The sequence below is a fragment of the Lathyrus oleraceus genome, chromosome 4 (assembly GCF_024323335.1).
Source record: "Lathyrus oleraceus cultivar Zhongwan6 chromosome 4, CAAS_Psat_ZW6_1.0, whole genome shotgun sequence".
Taxonomy (NCBI): domain Eukaryota; kingdom Viridiplantae; phylum Streptophyta; class Magnoliopsida; order Fabales; family Fabaceae; genus Lathyrus; species Lathyrus oleraceus.
Window position 1 is genome coordinate 13912255 of NC_066582.1, and position 19500 is coordinate 13931754.

Genomic DNA, 19500 nt, shown 5'->3' on the forward strand with positions numbered 1-19500 from the left:
TGATGGGCGGGCATTCCGGCTTCAACGGCAGCTTGTGCACAACTATGTCGGTGTCGAGTCCTGGCATATCCTGATATGACCAAGCAAACACATCCACATATTCATGTAGTAGCTTGACTAGTTCCTCCTTCACATTTTTTTTCAAAGCAGTTCCGACCTTGACTTCCTTTCTATCCTCCTCAGTCCCCAGATTGATCACATCCACTAGTTCCTGATGAGGCTGAATCATCTTTTCCTCTTGTTTCAAAAGTCTGGTCAACTCTTCTGGAAGTTCGCAGTCTTCCTTACCATCCTCTTCAGCTTGGTTAATCGGGAGGCCGAAGTCATAGGGAATTATAGCATTGTCGTATTCAATGGATCCAGTTATTAATGATCTGCATGGAAATGATTTTTCTTTTTAGAGGAAGATTTTGAAAAATGAAAGTGATGTGAAATAAAAAATGCCATTTTTTTTTGTTGTTTATTTGTTTGTAAAAAAATAAATAAATTAAAAAGATGAATGACAGGGATCTCAAAAAATGTGCTTTGTATTGATGATAAGGCTTAAATATTAACACAAAATGGGCCCTACAAAGCTATCCATATGCCTTGGGCATGACATTGGATGTTTTAGAAAACAGTAAATTACTTTGAACAAGAAACTATATCTGGAACATCTGTTGCCTTCCAGTTAGTGAGAGCGGCATCCGGAGGTCCACAAAACAACATCTTGGGCAAATCTAGATCTTCATCTTCAAGAGCATTCACTTGATCATCACTTCGGAAACCAGCTTTGGAGAATATTTCCTGGATGCTAGGAACCTTCCCCTGATGTATATTCTGATCTTTGAAAAGTTCAATAGACGGCTGATATCCTAATCCACACTTGTCTTTCTTCTCTGGTAGTTCAATCACTGTGCCCCAACTTCCAGGGCAACCAACTTCAATTGCAGCTTTCACACTCTTCCACGAGGTCATGACCCCCTTGGGTTCTTCAACAAGTTTCGGCTTAGTCTGGACCACATTGACCACTTCAAGGGCTTGGAGAGGAGTTTCAACAATGTCTTCACCTACTTCAATGTATCTGAAAGAAGTCAAATGGCTGACGAAAATATCTTCCTCTCCGGATACTGATATCAGCTTACCAGAAGTAACAAACTTCAGCTTCTGGTGAAGTGTCGAGGTGACAGCTCCAGCAGCATGAATCCAAGGTCTACCTAATAGACAACTATAGGCAGGCCTAATATCCATTACCTGAAAGGTAATACGGAAAGTTTGAGGGCCAATCAGGATTGGGAGGTCAATCTCCCCAATAACTGTTCGCTTAGACCCATCAAAAGCTTTAACTATCAAAGCACTAGGTCTCATCTGCACCCCTTCAATATTCAATTGTGCCAGGGTAGTCTTAGGTAACACGTTCAAGGATGAACCTGTATCCACCAGTACTCGAGCCAAAGTAACATCTGTACACTGAATGGAGATATGAAGCGCCATATTATGTTCTCGCCCATTAGGGGGTAAATCATCATCAGTGAACATCAAACAACTACTAGCATTGAGATTAGCAACCACATTATCAAACTGAATAACACTGATATCTTCTGCCACATAAGCTTCGTTCAAGAACTTCAATAGAGCAGTCCTATGAGCCTCAGAACTCATAAGTAGAGAAAGAATGGATATTTTTGAAGGAGTTTGGTTGAGCTGATCTACGACCTTGTAATCACTCTTCTTGATGATCTTCAAGAATTCTCTATCCTCTTCAGTAGTCACTACTTTCTTAGATGAGCCTTCTCCTACTTCTGGAGGATTCACCTCTTTCCCTTTCGTTGGTTCAACTGTTGGTACACTTTCTTTGTTTGGGATCACTTCAGGAGCGAAAACCCTTCCACTTCGAGTCACACCACTAGCTCCAGCGATGTTAGTCACATCTGGCTCTTTCAAGATTACTGGTTTGTTACCCACATAAACTACAGGCTCATAGTTCCAAGGTACGGCTTTGGTACTGTCAAATGAGAATGGAGCAGGAACATGGATAACCATGGGCTCAATCTTCTTCACTGGCTCTAGGTCAACATTTCTCTGATAAGGGACCACAAAAGGCTTGGGAAGCCTCTCTTGATCAAACACAGGCACAATCACAGCAACGTCCTCATCAATCTTTGCTCTAGTGAACTGAATAACCCGCTGATCCATCAAACGTTGAAGATAAATTTTGAATTCACCACACTGATCGGGTTGGACGAACATACCACACAATTATCATGTACTCCATTCATCAATTCTGCTTCCATCAATCTAGCATGGACCACTGTTAAAAGAGTCTTCAACTTGAACACATCCTTTATCAATCCATCATCAGTTGAACTTTCTATAGCATTGACACCTGAACTATCATGTTTAGGCAAAGGATTGTTCCCCACATTTGGAACATCAGCAAAAGACAATATTTTCTGATCTATCAACTCTTGGACCCGGAGCTTGAACACTTTGCAATTCTCTGTTGTATGACCCTCTGAATTAGCATGAAAGGCACATCTAGCATTCTCATCATACCAAGGCTTATGCGGCTTCGGCATTGGAGGTAATGCCCTTGGCACGACAGTCCCATTCTGAATCAGATACGGTAGCAATTGAGTGTAAGTCATTGGGATAGGAGTGGTATTCACATTATTGTACTGTTGATATGGCCTCTGTTGATTTGGTCGTTGCTGCTGAACTGGACGTGGTTGATTATTCTGTTGATTTCTCTGTTGATGTTGAGGTGGAGGAGTCTGGAACTGAGGTTGTGGAGCTTGATATTGAGGAACTGGAACTTGATAATGAGGTACCGGAGCTGGAATAGGAACATGAGCAATTGGACGATAAGGCACGGTTGGATATTGAGCAGCTGCTACGTAAGGGTACTGATAATAAGGCAGAGGAGCAGGAGCCCTGGGTGGTACCCTCCTCTGAGAAGAAATGGCACTAGTCTCACCCTCCTTCCTCTTGAATCCGTTGAAAGGCTTCTTCAAGATTGGTTGACTGTTGGAACCTCCCTGGATTTTACCACTCTTCAGTCCTTCTTCTACTCTTTCTCCCACGATCACCATGTCAGAAAATCCTGTGGACACACTACTGATCAATCTTTCATAATATTGGCCCTGCAAGGTTCCCATGAAAATGTCAATTAATTCACGATTAACCAGCGGCGGGTGCACCCTTGCAGCCAACTCTCTCCAGCGTTGTGCGTATTCTTTAAAAGATTCATTGTCTTTCTGGGCCATACTCTGAAGCTGAGTACGGTTTGGTGCCATGTCAGTATTATATTTGTATTGCTTTGCGAATGCTTCAGCCAACTCATCCCAAGTGTGGATGTTGCTACATTCCAACTGCATGTACCAGTCCAAAGATGCCCCAGTTAGACTGTCCTGAAAGCAATGGATCATGAGCTTATCATCTCTGGCATAGGCAGCCATTTTTCTGCAATACATTTTCAAATGTATGTTGGGACAAGTGAGTCCTTTGTATTTTTCAAATTCAGGCGCTTTGAATTTTGGAGGAATCACCACGTCTGGGACTAGACACATCTCCAAGGCACTTAAACGGGTTGAGTTATGTCCTTCCAAGATTCTTAGCTTTTCGGCCAGAGCACGACACATCAAGATAGCCTCAGAATCTTGGGTAGCAGTAGGGATGACCACTGGAGTAGCTCCATTGTAATTCTGCATTTCAAACTCGTCCTGGAGCTCCTCATCAGTGCGGGGAATGGCCACCTGATTGACTATCGGAGGTCCTTGCACAGGGACTCCATCAGCTACTCCAGAAGTATGCGCAGGTGGAGGCACATGATTTCTTTCAGGCGGTGGAACAAAGCCTGGAGGAAGACCGTAGATAACGGGATTTGGAATAGGAACTGAAGGTCCGGACTGAAGAGCAACCCCTTGAACTAGAGCATCGTTCCTTGCAGCAGCGGCAACACGAGCCTCTTCTTCCCTTCTAGCCAGAGCTTGTATAGCCTCAAAGATCTGCTCGATCTTACTTTTGACAGAGTCCATCTCCTCTCTGAAGGCAGCTTGTTCTTCTCTAACTACATCCATGATTCTTCTTGTGTTGGAGCGAGTAGCGTATGCACGTTGAGGAATCAGCTTGAACTACCGGACACGAGGAAAAATGGAATGAGTTTTTGTTCTGAGAAATGAAATGCATGATGCATATGTTAATGCACGTGGATTTAAAAAATGTCTTTTATGCTTATGTTCAATTTTATTTTCAGGGAACCGTGTTAGATTCCTTGTAACTTAGCAAGCATTCAAAGAGATCACGGGGAATAAAACAAGAATGGAACCAAACTTTTTTTGTACAAAAGGAACTCAAAATCCTTCATTCATTCAATTCAAAATAGAGTACAAGGATTGAGTACAAAATATTCTTTCAAACATAAAGGAAAGTACAACATAAAAAAAGGTCAAACTGCAGGCTTCTGTTTGTTGAGATCTTCCAACTCTCCTTTGAACCTTTTTATCATGTCTTCACAAAGATAAATAAATTCAGTCACTGAACGAGGGATGTTGTCATTGTCTATGTCTTCCAAAGCACATCTTAACATCAAAGGCACATTTGTAGCCATGCCATTACAGAAGTCTATCAAACTGGCAAACTTGTCTCGATACTCATTTCTTTGTTCATGTAAAAACTGGATGGTTTCCTCGCAGGCTGCCAAACTAGCATTCACATTTTCTCTTGCGTTCATCCAATCTTCACCTTCTTGTAGCAAAGAGTCATGTCGGCCTCTCCAGTATCGTTCCCACTCATTAGCATTTTCAACCTCCTGGCACTTTCCATTCCACATTTCAGGTGTAACCTGAGTAGCAGCCATAGCACTCTCTTTACTGCGGCGTTCTCGTTCTTCCCTTTCTTTTGATTCAAAGAGTGAAACATTGAGGTTGGCTATCTCAACCTCAAGCGTCTCTCTTATCTCCTTTTTTTGTTTTGTGGCGAGCTTCCACCATTTCTCTTTCTCACGACAATCCCTCTCAGCCTCTTTCAGTTGGCTTTTGACGGTATTCAAGCAGCTCTCAGCCTGATCTAACCCCTGTTTGACTCTTTTTCTCTTATATTCCTCCTTATCAGTCCTTTCCACATTTGCTTGAAGTTGTGTTTTCTTCCGCCCAAGCTCCCACTTATGATTATCCCTTTCTTCAGTAATTCGGAGAAGGTTCAACCGTAGCTCTTCATTCTCTTTTTCCAAACTTTGGATGACAACTTTGAGCTCTTTAGCTTCCTCCATAGTGACGTGAGTAGGTTCTGGAGGATTTGTATGCATTGGAGGCTCATAAGGGTATGGTAGTTTGTCTTGAGAAGCTCTGGCTTGGACCCAACTTGTATATGGCCCTCTAGCTATACAATTCTTCTTTCCACGCTCCCTTTTTCCTTCTCTACGAACTTTAGTCCAGGCACGACCTATCCTCTTCACCAGATCAAAGTCCTTCACTCCTTCTCCTAGCAAGAAACCTTCTAACAACTTGTCTTCTGGTTTGTCATTCATAGGAAACCCAAGTTGCCGCATAGCAAGCTCAGGATTGTAATTGATGCAACCTCGAGTTCCTATGAGTGGCACATTATGGAAGTTGCCACATTTGACGATTATGTCCACATCATCATAAACACGAGAGTACCAGGTGATGTCATTGGCAGTGAGAGACATGATTTTTTGAGACCACTTGAGATTATCCTTGTTCTGAATAAAAGGCCCTTCGCTTGGTAAGTGAGATAAGAACCATTTATACAGTAAAGGAGCGCAACACTGGATCATCCCCCCCTTCTTCTCATTTCTCCAATGGATAGAGTGATAAACATCTGCAAGCAAGGTGGGAATGGGATTCTTGAGCAAGAAAATGCGTATAGCAGTCATGTCCACGAAGTCATCAATGTTCAGGAACAAGACAATCCCATAGAGTATCAAGGCTAACACAGCATTGAAAGCGACCCAATCTTCTTTACTTTTGAAATCTGAAGCTTTTCCCACTAAGAACTTCAAAGTGAAACCTGAAGTGCCTCCTTTTGGTCCAAGATTAGCTTTCACTTCCGCTTTATCTAGACGTATAGCTGAACCTATTTGTTGATGTGTAGGAAATTCCCCTAGACCGGTGTAAGGGACTTCATCCTTGATACCAATGTTTGCTATATGTGAGAACTCTTCCAATGTTGGCGCCAACTGGAAGTCCTGGAATGTGAAACACCGCAAGGGAGGATCATAGAATTGTGCCAAAGTGAAAATGGCCCAAGCATCCACCTCGGTGTTCATGATAGTTAACAGGTCACCATACTCAACACAAAAGTTGTTCCTTCTGATTTTTTTCACATCTGAGATCAACCCCTTAATCAAACCTAGCTTTGGATTCCTGAACTTGAATGAATAAGTACTTTTTTGATTGCTACCCATGTCTTCTAAATGCCTGCAATCAAACGAGTCTTTAGGTCCCTTGAAAATATGCACATGTCATATGTGTTATGATTATGAAATGTTTTATGTTTATGTATGTATAGTTGGGTAGATGATCATTGGAACATTCTGATTAATTACTTCATGGAGGAAAGGTTCCAGGAATAGGAAAACCAAACAGGTAGGCTCTAGGGTTTAAAAGGTTCCTAGAGTCATGGACCTAATTCAAGAATATTATCGTCAGAACGACTAATCGTAAGACAATAATATCTTAAAAAGGATCTATTCTAGGTGAGGTCTTTGTATTAACCCAACGAGTCCTAAGTCTCGTAGGTCAATACTACACAACCATCAACTCCACGGTTCTAGACACGGTTCCCAGAGTCATGGATCACACCTGACAATATTATCGTCAGAACGACTACTCGTAAGACAACAATATCCTCAAAAATGATCTATTCTGAGTGAGGTCTTCGTATTAACCCAACGAGTCCTAAGTCTCATAGGTTAACACTACACAACCATCGGTCCTAAAAGCCATAGGTTCAGGGTTCTACAAAAGGTCCTCAAAATCATAGATCGAGGTTGAAAGTATCACCGCCAAAACGACTAATCGTAAGACAGTAATACTTTCAAGGGATCTCATCTGAGTGGGGTTCTCGCATCAACCTAACGAGTCCGATGTCTCGCAGGTCAATACTACACAACCACCATCCTAACTTAAGTTTTTCTCACAGCTCGGGTATAAAGCTTTTCCTCACACAAATGCCAATAGTCCAGAAAGTTCCAATGATACCATATATCAATAATACAGTAATTGGAAATACAGATAATAAAGGCATATATAAATAAAATAAATAAGAAGCAAACAAACAGATAAAAGCAAAAACTCAAACACAAAACAAACTAAATTAGGGTTGACTCGCTTAGGAGAACTATTTCCCCAGCAGAGTCGCCAGCTGGTCGCGGCGCGAAAAATACCCAAGCGTAAGGAACGCTCGAAATATAAACAAAACAGAGTCGCCACCAATCTTTATTTATTCCCAAAGAGGGAAAGGGGAAATATCGATAAAACCCACGAAAAACAAAAAGAAATGGTCGTCACAACCAAATCGGGTTCGGGAGTCGGTTATGCAAGGGGAAGGTATTAGCACCCCTCACATCCATCGTACTCGATGGGACCCATTTAGTTAGTTTCGTGTTAGAGTGTTAATGTGATATCGTTTGTGAACTTCTATTTATAGAGTGAGAAAAGAGAAAGAAAGAAAGGAAAGACTTTGGGTTTTTAATATTAATGTGCCTGACAAGATTTCGCAATCCTGCTCCTACGTATCTCCAGGTGCTATGAAGAACTCAAGGCATAGGTAGTTCTACCCAAAGAAAACTACTGGGTGGATTGCTTTTAAAGAGAGTGATGCTTGGATCACATTTGAGCGATTAAACCTTTACTTGCTGCTCACTTTTGGAGGCCGAAGTCTTTGTTTGTTTCGCATCAAAATGGATATTGCATACTCTTTTCTGAAAATGTTTTCGGAGTCGCACAAGGACGGAAAACAAGTTTGATGAGTTTGAGTTGATTTTAAGCGGAGACAAGCATCTAAGCAGGGAGCTCTACTGCAGTACTCAGATGCTCGAAAAGGAAGAGGCCTAAGCCCAATCACTCTCTTTTCATCCAAAAGTTTGTTTATGAAAATGTGTGGCAAATTAGGTCAAAGTTCATTAACGGAAGACGATTAATCAGACAGAGAGCTCTACAGCAGTGTCCAAATAATCGGGAAAGAGAAGGTCGATACCCAATCAATCTTTTTCTTCTATAAGAGAAATGACCTAATTCTAGTAATTATTGTATTTTAATATGGAAGACGAATGTTTGAACATTGAGCTCTACAGCAGTATCCTAATATTCGAAACAGAGAAAGTCTAAACTTAATCAATTTCTTCCATTTTTATTGTGAAAAGATTTTAAAAACAGGGGGACGACTTGACGTTGGATCAAGTGTCAGAAGCTGACTTATGAAAATAATTTGGATGTGGCGGGGGTATATGCTCAACTTTGCATTTTAATTTGGATTTTATTTGGAAAATAGACTCGATGTTGGATCAAATGTTTATTTATTCTTTTTTTTAAGGTGGTTGATTTTAATCTTTTGTTAATAATCAACTAATACAGTAAAGTAAATAAAAATGGTAAATTTATTACACATTTACGGGAATGGGGATACAATTTGTCAAATGGGGATACGAACATGAACTTATTTAACCGATCGACTTCATACATCTAGATCAAATAAAATAATCGATAAAGTAAATCCACTTAACAATAAATATCAATTAATTAAATCATAATCAATTAATCAATTTAGAAAATTAATTAATTAACTATTAATTTAATTAAAACAAAAAAAGAAAATAATACTAAAACACATAAAGACAAGATAAGGGTGTAAGACATGAATGAGATGGTCTAAATAACATAGGCCTAAAGCCTAACCCAAGCATAATTAACCCATTTTACTTAAATAATAATAATAATAATAATAATAATAATAATAATAATAATAAGAGGGGAAGGGGCGATACATTCAGTGAAACAAGAGAGGTAGCAAGTTCACCTTTCCAAATTTCAAAATGTAGCCAATATGGATTAGACATGTGGCCGTGGAATTAATAAAACAAAACCACCAAAAGGAAATAAATACTCCCTCTCAGTTCTCACAAAATGCAAAGAATGAAACCATTTTTCCTCTGCTAAGAACTTCACACACACAAAAACCATTCCAACAATGCTCTCATTTTGAGAAAAGATTTTCAAAAAAATAAAAAAAATCAATTTACTTAAATAATAATAATAATAATAATAATAATATTAATAATCATCCACAAAATAATCATAATAATAATAATAGTAATAATTAAAATAATAATGGTCATTAATAAATAATAATAGTGAATAAAAAAAATAAAAATAAAAAACCCAACCAAACGTGTGGGGGAGTTGCTTCAACCAAAATTGATTTTAATCTGTAACTAAATTAGCCTGATAATATTGACTCTTTCAAAAAACAATGGCCAAACAAAACCAATAAAAAATGGATACATGACCAGCTCTTTTTTTTTTTTATAAAATATATTAAATAAAACTAAGATAAACTAAATACAACAACCAAAATAAAATGGAAAAAAAAAAAAGTCTCATTGTTTCTCATCTCTCACGATCTCTTTCTGTAAACTTAACTTTCAAAATTTTTACTTCCATCTTTCTTATTCATGTTTTAATTAAAACTAAATAAATTAGAAAGAATAAATAAATAAATAAAATACAGCAACTATATTATCTAATTTAAACTTTTTTTATGAGATAACAAAGCTCAGATAAAGCTAGTATTCACCAACAAAAACTCATATAATGAAAAAGTAAACTCAAGAAATAAAACAAAGGGAGGAAACCCATGAGTACCGAATGGAAAGTGAGGGAGACGACGGTTCCAGTTGGTAGCGCACGGTCGAAAGAGAGATGTGCAGTTGCTTTATTGTATGGGAGATCGGAAGTGAGAGAGTGTGGAAACTTGAGTGTTATGGACCATTGAGAGAATGAAGGTGTTTTTTTTCTTTCTGTGTTTTTCTACATCAAGTATTATGTGGTTTAAAGGAAGAAATGACACTTAAAGAAACATGTGGATGAATCACATGCCACGAACCTTCCTCAACCATGCGCCAAGTGTCTCTTTCTTAATGGAGAAATTTGAAGATATTTTGCATTTCTTTCTAATTCTTAAATTAAATGATAATAAAAATTAAACTTCACTAAAAATAAAAATAATAAAAATTGAATTGAATTTAACACACAAATAATTTTAATTAATTTTACTAACTAAATTGGCTAAAACATAAAAAATAAATCGGAAAAAATAAATAAATAATAATAACAAAAATCAGGCGTAAAATATCCAAAAAATAAATTGAATTCACTTAATTGATCGGCACCAAATAAACTTCTCGAAAATATACAGGTTTTGATAAAATTTTGAAATAAAAAATTGTCTAGTTAAAAGGCTCAGATTGATTTGAAATGCAACCGAAAAAGTAGTCAAAAAAAAATAAAAGGAGTGCGCCAGATTAAACTACGCGGATCGTAGATTAATAAAGTTGACGTTTGCAAGCTCAGTTTTGAAATTTTTCGCCCGCTAATTCGACATACATTTGAGAAACGGTGCGACCGGTTTGTCTGTAGATCCGAAAAATTAACCTAGCTAAAATTCCAAGCACTATGCAAAATAAAATGCATGTGGTGACAAGTATAAAATGCAAACGTCTAGTGATTGCACTGATTCATTGACTGAATAAATATGAACAGACAATTAGACGCAGATGAATCGCTTTTGTACAATTTGCTGTTGATTCTCAAACACAAACAAAACCTACAAAGATTCAGACGATGACAATTACTCTTGATTATCACATTCCGAACCTCTAAAATACGATGCAATAAAAATAAGCGATGCAACGAGATTGAGAAATCAAGTCCTTTGACTTCTTAATCAACAGACGACTGAATGAGTATTATCAAAGTCAAATAAAATGTCAGAATTCCTGACTTTTTACCTGAACCCTGATGAATGCTTTAAACTGATGAAATACACGACAAAAAATGGATTGATTTATGCTGTTGATGCGAGTGAAAACTCAGGGTAAAATTTAGGGTATGACACATATGTCAGTTTTGTCACGTACATACAACAACATGACCCTCTTCCCCACTTTTTTCCATGGTACTATCACGTATGGAACTCGAAGAATCCACCATAATTCATCGTGAAACTCGCGACTCAAAATCCTCTTCCATTCTGGCAACTCGGGTATCAAAAACCCCTTCGGTTGAATCAAACTTATATTCATGCCACCACCATATGTCCTAAATCCAACACCATCACACTCCAACTATCATGGTAATAGGGGCAAGAAACACCACCTTGGAGGCCGCAAAAGAGGAAACTGTGGACAACAATAACAACAGTAGTGACAGTCATGGAGTCTTCCACCTTGGCAACAATGGGGTCCTTGGAATTTTCCACTTTGTCCTTACCCAACCTTAAATTGGAGTAAAGCCAACAATGGTCCTAAGTCTCAACAAGTTGGAATTCTTGGGCCTAAACCTTAACTTCACAATGCTTTCATCACCCTCAATATTTCTCAACTAGACCCTTCATGGTACATGGACATCTGAGCTATCTCTCACATGACATCCTCGCAAGATAATCTTTCGGCTTATTTTAAATTAAGAAAAAAATAATTAAATCATTGTAGGAAATGGTCATTCTGTTCCAATTTATGGTCTTGGTAGTACATATTTTAAACCACCCACCCACCTCTTGTCCTAAACAATGTACTTATGCTCCAAATTTAATTAAAAATTTAGTGTCTTAAATTTACTACAAATAAAAAAGGTCCAATTGAATTTGACTCGTTTGGTTTTTCTGTAAAGGACTTTCATACAGAAATACCTATCTTGAGATGTGAAATCCAAGGTAACCTATACTCACCACCAACCATAATACCACCAATAATGCCTAGTAACCATCCACCTTTGCAGTTTTGTCATCATCTATCTGGCATAATCGTCTGGGACATCCGAGCGAATATGTTATCTTTTCTTAGCAAAAATAAATTGATTGATTATAATAAATCTAGTAACTTACATTCTCATTTTTGTCATTCATGTCCTCTTTATAAACATATTAAGTTGCCTTTCGCAAATTCTATTAATAATAGTTTGTTACCATTTGATAGTCTACATAGTGATGTATGGACATATCTTGTTTTAAGCTCGTTAGAGCACAAATATTTTGTTTTATTCTTGGACAACTATTCGAATTTTTTGTGGATATTCCCTATTTCACAATCTCAAGTTTATCCTATCTTTAAAAATCTAAGAGCTTATATCAAAACACAATTTCAATGGGAAATCAAAATAATTCAGTGGGATAACGGTGGAGAATATGTCTCTAATAATTTTTGAAAAATGTGTGAACTCAATGGAAGATCTTTTCGCTTCTCTTGTCCTTATACCACAAATCAAAATGGTAAAGTCGAACAAAAACTATGATTCGTTAATAATATTATTCCAATTTTATTAATTCATGCATCATTACCTCCCTCATTTTGGCATTACGCTCTAGAAATGGCCACATATATTTCAAACATTTTACCAGGCAAATCGATCAATTTTCGATCACCCCTTTACATGTTATACAACAAAAAATCATCATACTCCCACCTACACATTTTTTGTTTTTTATGTTTTCCTCTTTTCCCCCCAAGTACCATCCAAAAACTCCAACCTCGCTCTACCCCATGTGTATTTCTTGGGTATCCGTCTAACCATCGTGGCTATAAGTGTCTCAATTTGACAACAAACAAAATTATAATTTGTCGCCATGTCATGTTTGATGAGTCTATATTTCCTTATGCAAAGTTTCAAACCCCTTAATATACTACTTACACCTTTCTAGACAATGAATTGTCTCCTTACCTCATCAATCATATCATGACCCAAGACCCAAGACCCAACAAATTCCCAGCCATCCCTCCCCTCAACTCCAACCTCAGCCCCTAATTCGGCCCACACCATCCCCTTTCTAATGACAAGATCATGTTTGACTAGTTTATTTAAATGTTACATATGAATATGTGCTACTCTTTTAGGCCAAGGCCATGAGTCATTATTGTTTACCATAAGACACTTTATTTTCAAAGATAAATCATCTAAAGAAATCATGAAAATATTATTAATTCTTTTACCCATAAGTTTTACCTCATGAGTGACTGCATCTTCAATTAAGCATTCATCCTTGGTGAACTTGATTTTGAAGCCTTTGTCACAAAGTTGACTTATACTAAGAATATTGTGATTTAGTCCTTCTACATAAAGTACATCTTCAATAGTTATGAAAGGTGGTGCTCTGACTTTGCCTATGTCGAGAATTTTTCCTTTGTTGTTGTCCCCATTATGACATATCCCTTGGCCTTTAGCATTAGATATGAAAATTTGTTTATATCTCCTGTCATATGCTTAGAGAAACCACTATCAAGATGTCATAGATTTGTAGTGATCTTCAAGTAAACCTCATCTTCATCGTCATTAGAATGGTGCGATGACATCAATGCAAGATTAGCGCTTTCATCGCTTTCCAAATTAGATGATGAACTTACTTCATTATCATCCCATGTAACATAGGCCTTTTTAGACTTTGATTCCTTTCTTCCTTTATGACCACTTTTCTTGTCTAGTTTTGGACAATCCGTTTTCATTTGTCCTTGCTTTCCATATTCAAAGCAATTGTAATTTTGTGTTGACGTATAGGCTTCTTTCTTCTTGAAAATTTTCTTTCTTTTTTCAAAGTTTAAAGATTTATCATTATTGAAAACTTACCTAGCCTTTTTACAAGAAGCATTAATTTCTCATTTTCATCTGGATCATCTTCTTCTAATTCTTCCCTTGAGTTAACTTTTAAAGCAATGCCTTTAGATTTCTTCTCCTGAATCTCATGATTTTCTACTCTCCCAAGTTCAACTCATGCTCTTGAAGTTTTATGAATAAAGATATGGATGACATAGTGGATAAACTCTTCTTTTCATATATTGTTGTTACCTTTGGTTGTCATTCCCTGGTTAAAGATCTAAGTACTTTAAGATTAAGTTCATCGTTAGTAAAAGTCTTATCAAGAGCAATCAGGTGATTGGTCAAGTGTACAAATCTTTTCTATAAGTTAATGATTGATTCTTCGGGCTGCATTCTGAATAACTCATACTCTTGACATAAAGTGTTCAATCTTGATCGTTTTACTTCAACGGTTCCTTCATGAGTGACTACTAATGCATCCCATATTTCACTCGTCGTTGTGCATCAAAAGACACAGAAGAATCCATCCATGCTTAGATCCGATTGGAGTAAGTTGATTTATTTCTTATTGTAGAGGACATTTTTCTTATCATCTTCATCCCATGAGCTTTTTATCTTTGATGTCCCAACACCATTGACAACACATGTAGGAACAAACATACCATTTTCTACGGCATCCCAACTTCTTATCTTTGTGCTTCGAGATGTGCCTTCATATATTTTCTAGAAATCAAAGTATTCACCATAAAACAATGGAGGCTTGTTGTTGCTACCACCGTCTCTAAAAATCGGATTTGAGGAAGCCATATCTAGATCCTTAGGAACATGTTACATATAACCTGCTCTGATGCCAATTGTAAGTATTGAAAGTAATCTAAGAGTGGGTGAATTAGATTAATTGGACTTTTTGAAATTTTCTCATTTTATGGGCGATGGTAAGTGTTCTTATTTTTCCGGAAACGATATGAACAATAAAATGTAGAAAGTAAGTGTAGAAAAATAAAAGGCAGCAAGATGTATAATAGTCCCACTTTCCAAACAAGGGTATGTCTAGTGTAATACTCGAGGCCGGAGAGGGCGGAGAATGAATGTAACACTCGAGGCTGAAGAGGGTGGAAAGTGGTCGCTCGAATTTACATCGGAATGAGAGGGATCCTGAGGTTGTGCAGGGATGAGACTACATGGTTTAAGGAATGCTTATAAGGATTGATTGTTACTATCTATACCAACAAGATGCATCTCCTTTTCGGTAGCCTAATAAATAAGAACTCTATATTTAAGCGTGCTTGACTTGGAGTAGTATTTTGATAGGTGGCCTTCTGTGAAGTTTCCTAGAAAGCGTGTGAGTGAGGAAAAAACATGCTGAAAAGACCTGTGTTGGTTTGTGGAGTCAGTCGGTAATCCTGAAAGTATTCTAGGGCGTTACATCTAGTCCCCTCACACCCGTGAGAGATTTCAATATGTTAGAACTTGTACAATCCTCACACCAAGGTTAATTATACACTTATCTAACATACACATGAAAGCATACCACTTTCTTTTACACTTGAATAAAAAGTACACCACCTTTTATCTCAAACAATGATCACTTAACACTTTGTGATCCACAAAATAAAATATTGTAAAGAAGAAGATTTGAGTTTGTATCAATTTTTGAGAATTGATCTTTCCTTCAAAATATACAATACACAAGAGTAATCCTTAAGTGCTAAGAATTTTATTAGTGGAACTTTAATGTTGCTGTAAAAATTTGTATGCAAAAAGTTTCATAGAAAGTTATGACTCAAGTCACTTAGTTGAAAATTTTGAGAGTTTTTGAATTTGAAATTATTGAAGGAGTGATTTTCGAAGCTTAGAAACATTGGCTATTTATAATGTAAAAACACCCATTTGAATTAGTCTAAAATCATCAAGCACTGCCATGATTCAAGAACCAAGTTTGGAAAACGTTTGAATGTGATTTTTCATGAAAAAAATGCCATTATTTAAGTGGTAATCGGTTAACATGTCATCGTAATCAGTTACAGCTTAAACTAAAAAATATTTTCAAAACTTTCTGTGGATGTAACCGGTTATAGGGTTTGGTTAATCGGTTACAGCTGAACTGATTTCCAAATAAATGAAGTTTTCGTGTATGTAACTGGTTAACACATTTGCGTAACCGACTACAGCTGATAGAAAAGTTGAAAATCAGTTTGTAACCAATGTTAACAATTTGAATAAGTTTTAAAACACCTTAAAATGTTTAGAGATGAAATATGTAGGTTTACTCTGAGCAACAAATGTATTAATCAATGTATAATTGTAACTTATACCTTATGTGCTTGATCAATTCATCAATGTCCATTAGTCTCTTGTTGATTACTTGAAATCAAAGTCTTGTAGCAAGAGATACTTTTGAAATCTATGATCTTTTTCCTTCTTTGACAATGCAATTGAGCTTGAGGTTTTGTCTTCATAAAAACACAAAATAATGTTGGAGAAGTTTGTTTTCACATAACATCAAGCTCAATTTCATATTGAATAAACACACAATTGAATAACTGATTGTGTGTCTAAATAATAAAAACAAATGCAGGATAACATACAACATATTGAACAATAGTGGATAACAATCCAATCCCAAAACTCAGGGAGCCATTCAAATTACATACTTCCTTACAATTAAAAGAATATCTTTCATAGATTGAACCTGAAATCATCATAGTTTAGATATTAATCAAAATATTCCAAAACTCAGGATCTGAGTTCTGGTGTGAGGATCGAGATAACAAAGTTTTTGGATCACCTGTGGCGTGTTTCGGACCAGTTGAAAAAACCATTTCTCTAGCAAACTGACTTATTTATAAAATTTCTACAATAATTTCACCAACAAGCATTGCAGGCAATGACATTTTCCTCCCCTCGTCTACATCAATGTAATTGGTTTGAATTTTCGTTGTTATGTGGCCGAGTAAATTGGTCAGGCCAGATTGCGATCGCGGCCAGTTAAGAATTGAAATTGATTTTTGAGTAAGAGTTCTCCAAATGGATCAATAGATATAACCTGTATGAAACCAACCATCAACAATAACCTCTTAAGTAAGATCTTGTCACTTGTGGTAACTAGAGAATAAGGAATTTCGCTCGCATCATATCCCGCCACAGATACAAATTTAACTCTGGTCTCGATGGTTGTCATGGGAATTCCAATTGTTCCTATCATAGAAAACACATCACCAATCGATGTGAAATAGCCAACACAACTTTCAGTAAGACCTAACATGCGAGATTTAAAAGACTTACTAGGAGTTGAAACAAAAGTTTGGAAAGAATGAACTAGAAACAGAATAAAAGTCTTACGCCTTTCCAAAATCCTATTGAGGAAGATAGACCAACCTTTGTTCATTTAACATTTGTTTCTCAGCTTCAACTTTTGCAGACTTCTTCGTATGTTTCTCTGAAACAACATCTTCCTTGTTTTTCTTCTATTTCTCTATAGCATCCTCTTCATCTTGTTTATTCGACTTCCCCTTAGTCGTCACAACCATACTCGACTGCTAATGAAAAGACGACTCTGAAAGTTTTCTAGGGTTTGAAAAAAGAGAAGAGAGAAAACGAAATGACAAAGTTTGACGAACAACCGAACTAAACTATTTTTTAAATAACCAAAATTTTTTTTAAAAAAAAAACATAAATATATCCATATAGATAGACACATTAGCATAACTTAATGATTTTTGACAAACTTTAAAAAAAATAACCAAATCAACTTAAATATTTTAATGGATTAATTTATAATATTTTTTAATTAAAAATATAAATCAACACATTAAAATAAGTTTAAAAACTAAAATATTTATTAACAGCCAACGGTTTTCTTTTAAATGTAAAAAAGTTTGGGGTCCGCCTCTAGATTACGATAAGAATCTAGAAACAGCCATCGTTATCCGATTCTCCTATGATTCTATTGAACACGTGTAAGGTGTAGAAACCTCCACGTCAAAGCTCCAAACCCACGTTACTCGTACAAAAGCACAAAGAAAACCGGAACCAAAACCTTATCAAAACCCTTTATGCTTTCTATCGTTGTTACAACAAAAACACAAAACAAACCCTTTCTTCTCCGTGTCTCATTTCCCTGCAATAATCAATCACCAAAATGTCGAACAAAGAAATGGACGTTGCAAAAGGCGTTGATTTGAAGCGATACATGGGCCGGTGGTACGAAATAGCTTGTTTTCCATCTAGGTTTCAGCCAAGTGATGGTACGAACACAAGAGCAACATACACTCTCAGAGACGATGGAATTGTTGGTGTTTTGAATGAGACTTGGAGCGGTGGAAAACGAAGCTACATTGAAGGAACTGCTTATAAAGCTGATCCTAACAGCGATGAGGCTAAACTCAAGGTCAAATTCTATGTTCCTCCTTTCTTGCCAATATTTCCTGTTGTTGGTGATTACTGGATTTTGCATCTTGATCGTGATTATCAGTATGCTCTCATTGGTCAACCTAGCAGGAATTATCTTTGGGTAAGTAAAGTAAAGTTACTTTATTTTCATGTTATGTTGTTTTTCAATTCTCTATGTGATTGATTGTGTTTATAGGGTTGGAACAAGAAAGGAACCCTTTATTTATGCGTCAAAATTCAGAATCTCTGATTGTGTTAATATAATATGTTAAGGACAAATAAGATGCAATGAAACTGTGGGCATTTAGAATCATGAAAATGTGTTTGTTTGTTCCCTAGGTACTATGCAGGCAACCTCATTTGGATGATGAAATCTACAACCAGCTTGTTGAGAAAGCTAAGGAAGAAGGGTATGATGTGAGCAAACTGCACAAGACTCCACAGAGTGATACTCCACCTGAGCAAGAAGGGCCTCAAGACACCAAAGGAATTTGGTGGATCAAATCCCTCTTTGGGAAATAAACAAATATGTGTTTCTGCCATGTTAAGAATAAAGGTTTTAAGTACTCACTAGTTTGGATTTATATGTATCATGTATTGGCTTCTTCTGTATATAGAGACTAAAGATGTGACCTTTAGCAAATTTGGTGTTTCATGCTCAAATTGTCTTTAGAATTCAATTCACTATGTGTTACTTGAAAGCTTGCTATGTTTAGTTGTTTACATTTTCTCTTTGGAGTTTGTTGCTTAAGTAATGGCCAATAAATGTTTAACATTACTCGGATCAGTTCTTGTGGTGTTTAGGGAAGATAGTTCGGCTGGCAAAAATCTTTTACATTAATAGAATACTAAAGATGTCAGCATCAATTGGGACATCGGTGGTGCGATAACTCATTCTTTCACTTTGAGAAGAGATTTGAAAGGAAGAATATGAGCATTCCATATCATCTTTCTCAAATGAACTTCTTGGGAGGGTGGATACTTGAATTTGTTGAGATATTATGTATAATTCAACGTGATTTGTGTGACTCAAGTCCAAAGTTAATTAGGGTTTATGATTTGTTACTTAGTTTGTTATTTTCTTAGTATTCAAGTCACTTAAGTGGATATAAATGGACACTTGATAATTCAGTATTATCATTCAATTTAATAATATAATTTTTATTTTCTTATTCTCTCTCATCACTAAAAGTGCATCAAGCATCAACAAATTGGTATCAGAGTCTTGGTTAGATTCTTGATCGTGTTTTTAAGAATCACACGTCAGAGGTCGTGTTTCAGAGATTGTGAATTATTGTTGATCAAT

At 36.7% G+C, this 19500-nt stretch overlaps 2 protein-coding genes and 1 long non-coding RNA gene across 3 annotated transcripts; 1 reads left to right on the top strand and 2 right to left on the bottom strand.

The window, feature by feature from the left end:
• Positions 1 to 4426: 4426 nt before the first annotated feature.
• On the bottom strand, positions 4427 to 6403 carry LOC127135757 (uncharacterized). The gene is made up of 2 exons (XM_051062397.1): positions 5225 to 6403; positions 4427 to 5122 (listed from the first exon to the last, which is right to left on the bottom strand). Exons 1-2 carry the CDS (start codon positions 6401 to 6403, stop codon positions 4427 to 4429), a joined length of 1875 nt encoding a protein of 624 aa, XP_050918354.1.
• Positions 6404 to 16337: 9934 nt separating this feature from the next.
• LOC127138403 (uncharacterized) lies at positions 16338 to 17466 on the bottom strand. The gene is made up of 2 exons (XR_007808761.1): positions 17181 to 17466; positions 16338 to 17000 (listed from the first exon to the last, which is right to left on the bottom strand). It is a non-coding gene; the product is annotated as an uncharacterized LOC127138403 (long non-coding RNA).
• Positions 17467 to 17775: 309 nt separating this feature from the next.
• On the top strand, positions 17776 to 18895 carry LOC127138404 (temperature-induced lipocalin-1). Its single transcript, XM_051064843.1, has 2 exons — positions 17776 to 18315; positions 18534 to 18895. Exons 1-2 carry the CDS (start codon positions 17944 to 17946, stop codon positions 18714 to 18716), a joined length of 555 nt encoding a protein of 184 aa, XP_050920800.1. The 5' UTR covers positions 17776 to 17943; the 3' UTR covers positions 18717 to 18895.
• The last annotated feature ends 605 nt before the right edge of the window (positions 18896 to 19500 follow it).

What these genes read in the sequence shown, in the direction of transcription:
- LOC127135757 (XM_051062397.1), bottom strand. Translation starts at nt 6,403, where the DNA reads ATGGGTAGCAATCAAAAAAGTACTTATTCATTCAAGTTCAGGAATCCA. An exon ending in AGGAAGCTAAAGAGCTCAAA is followed by an intron (nt 5,123 to 5,224) that starts GTTGTCATCCAA and finishes CTTGGGCGGAAG; the next exon opens with AAAACACAACTTCAAGCAAA.
- LOC127138404 (XM_051064843.1), top strand. Translation starts at nt 17,944, where the DNA reads ATGTCGAACAAAGAAATGGACGTTGCAAAAGGCGTTGATTTGAAGCGA. An exon ending in CTAGCAGGAATTATCTTTGG is followed by an intron (nt 18,316 to 18,533) that starts GTAAGTAAAGTA and finishes TTTGTTCCCTAG; the next exon opens with GTACTATGCAGGCAACCTCA.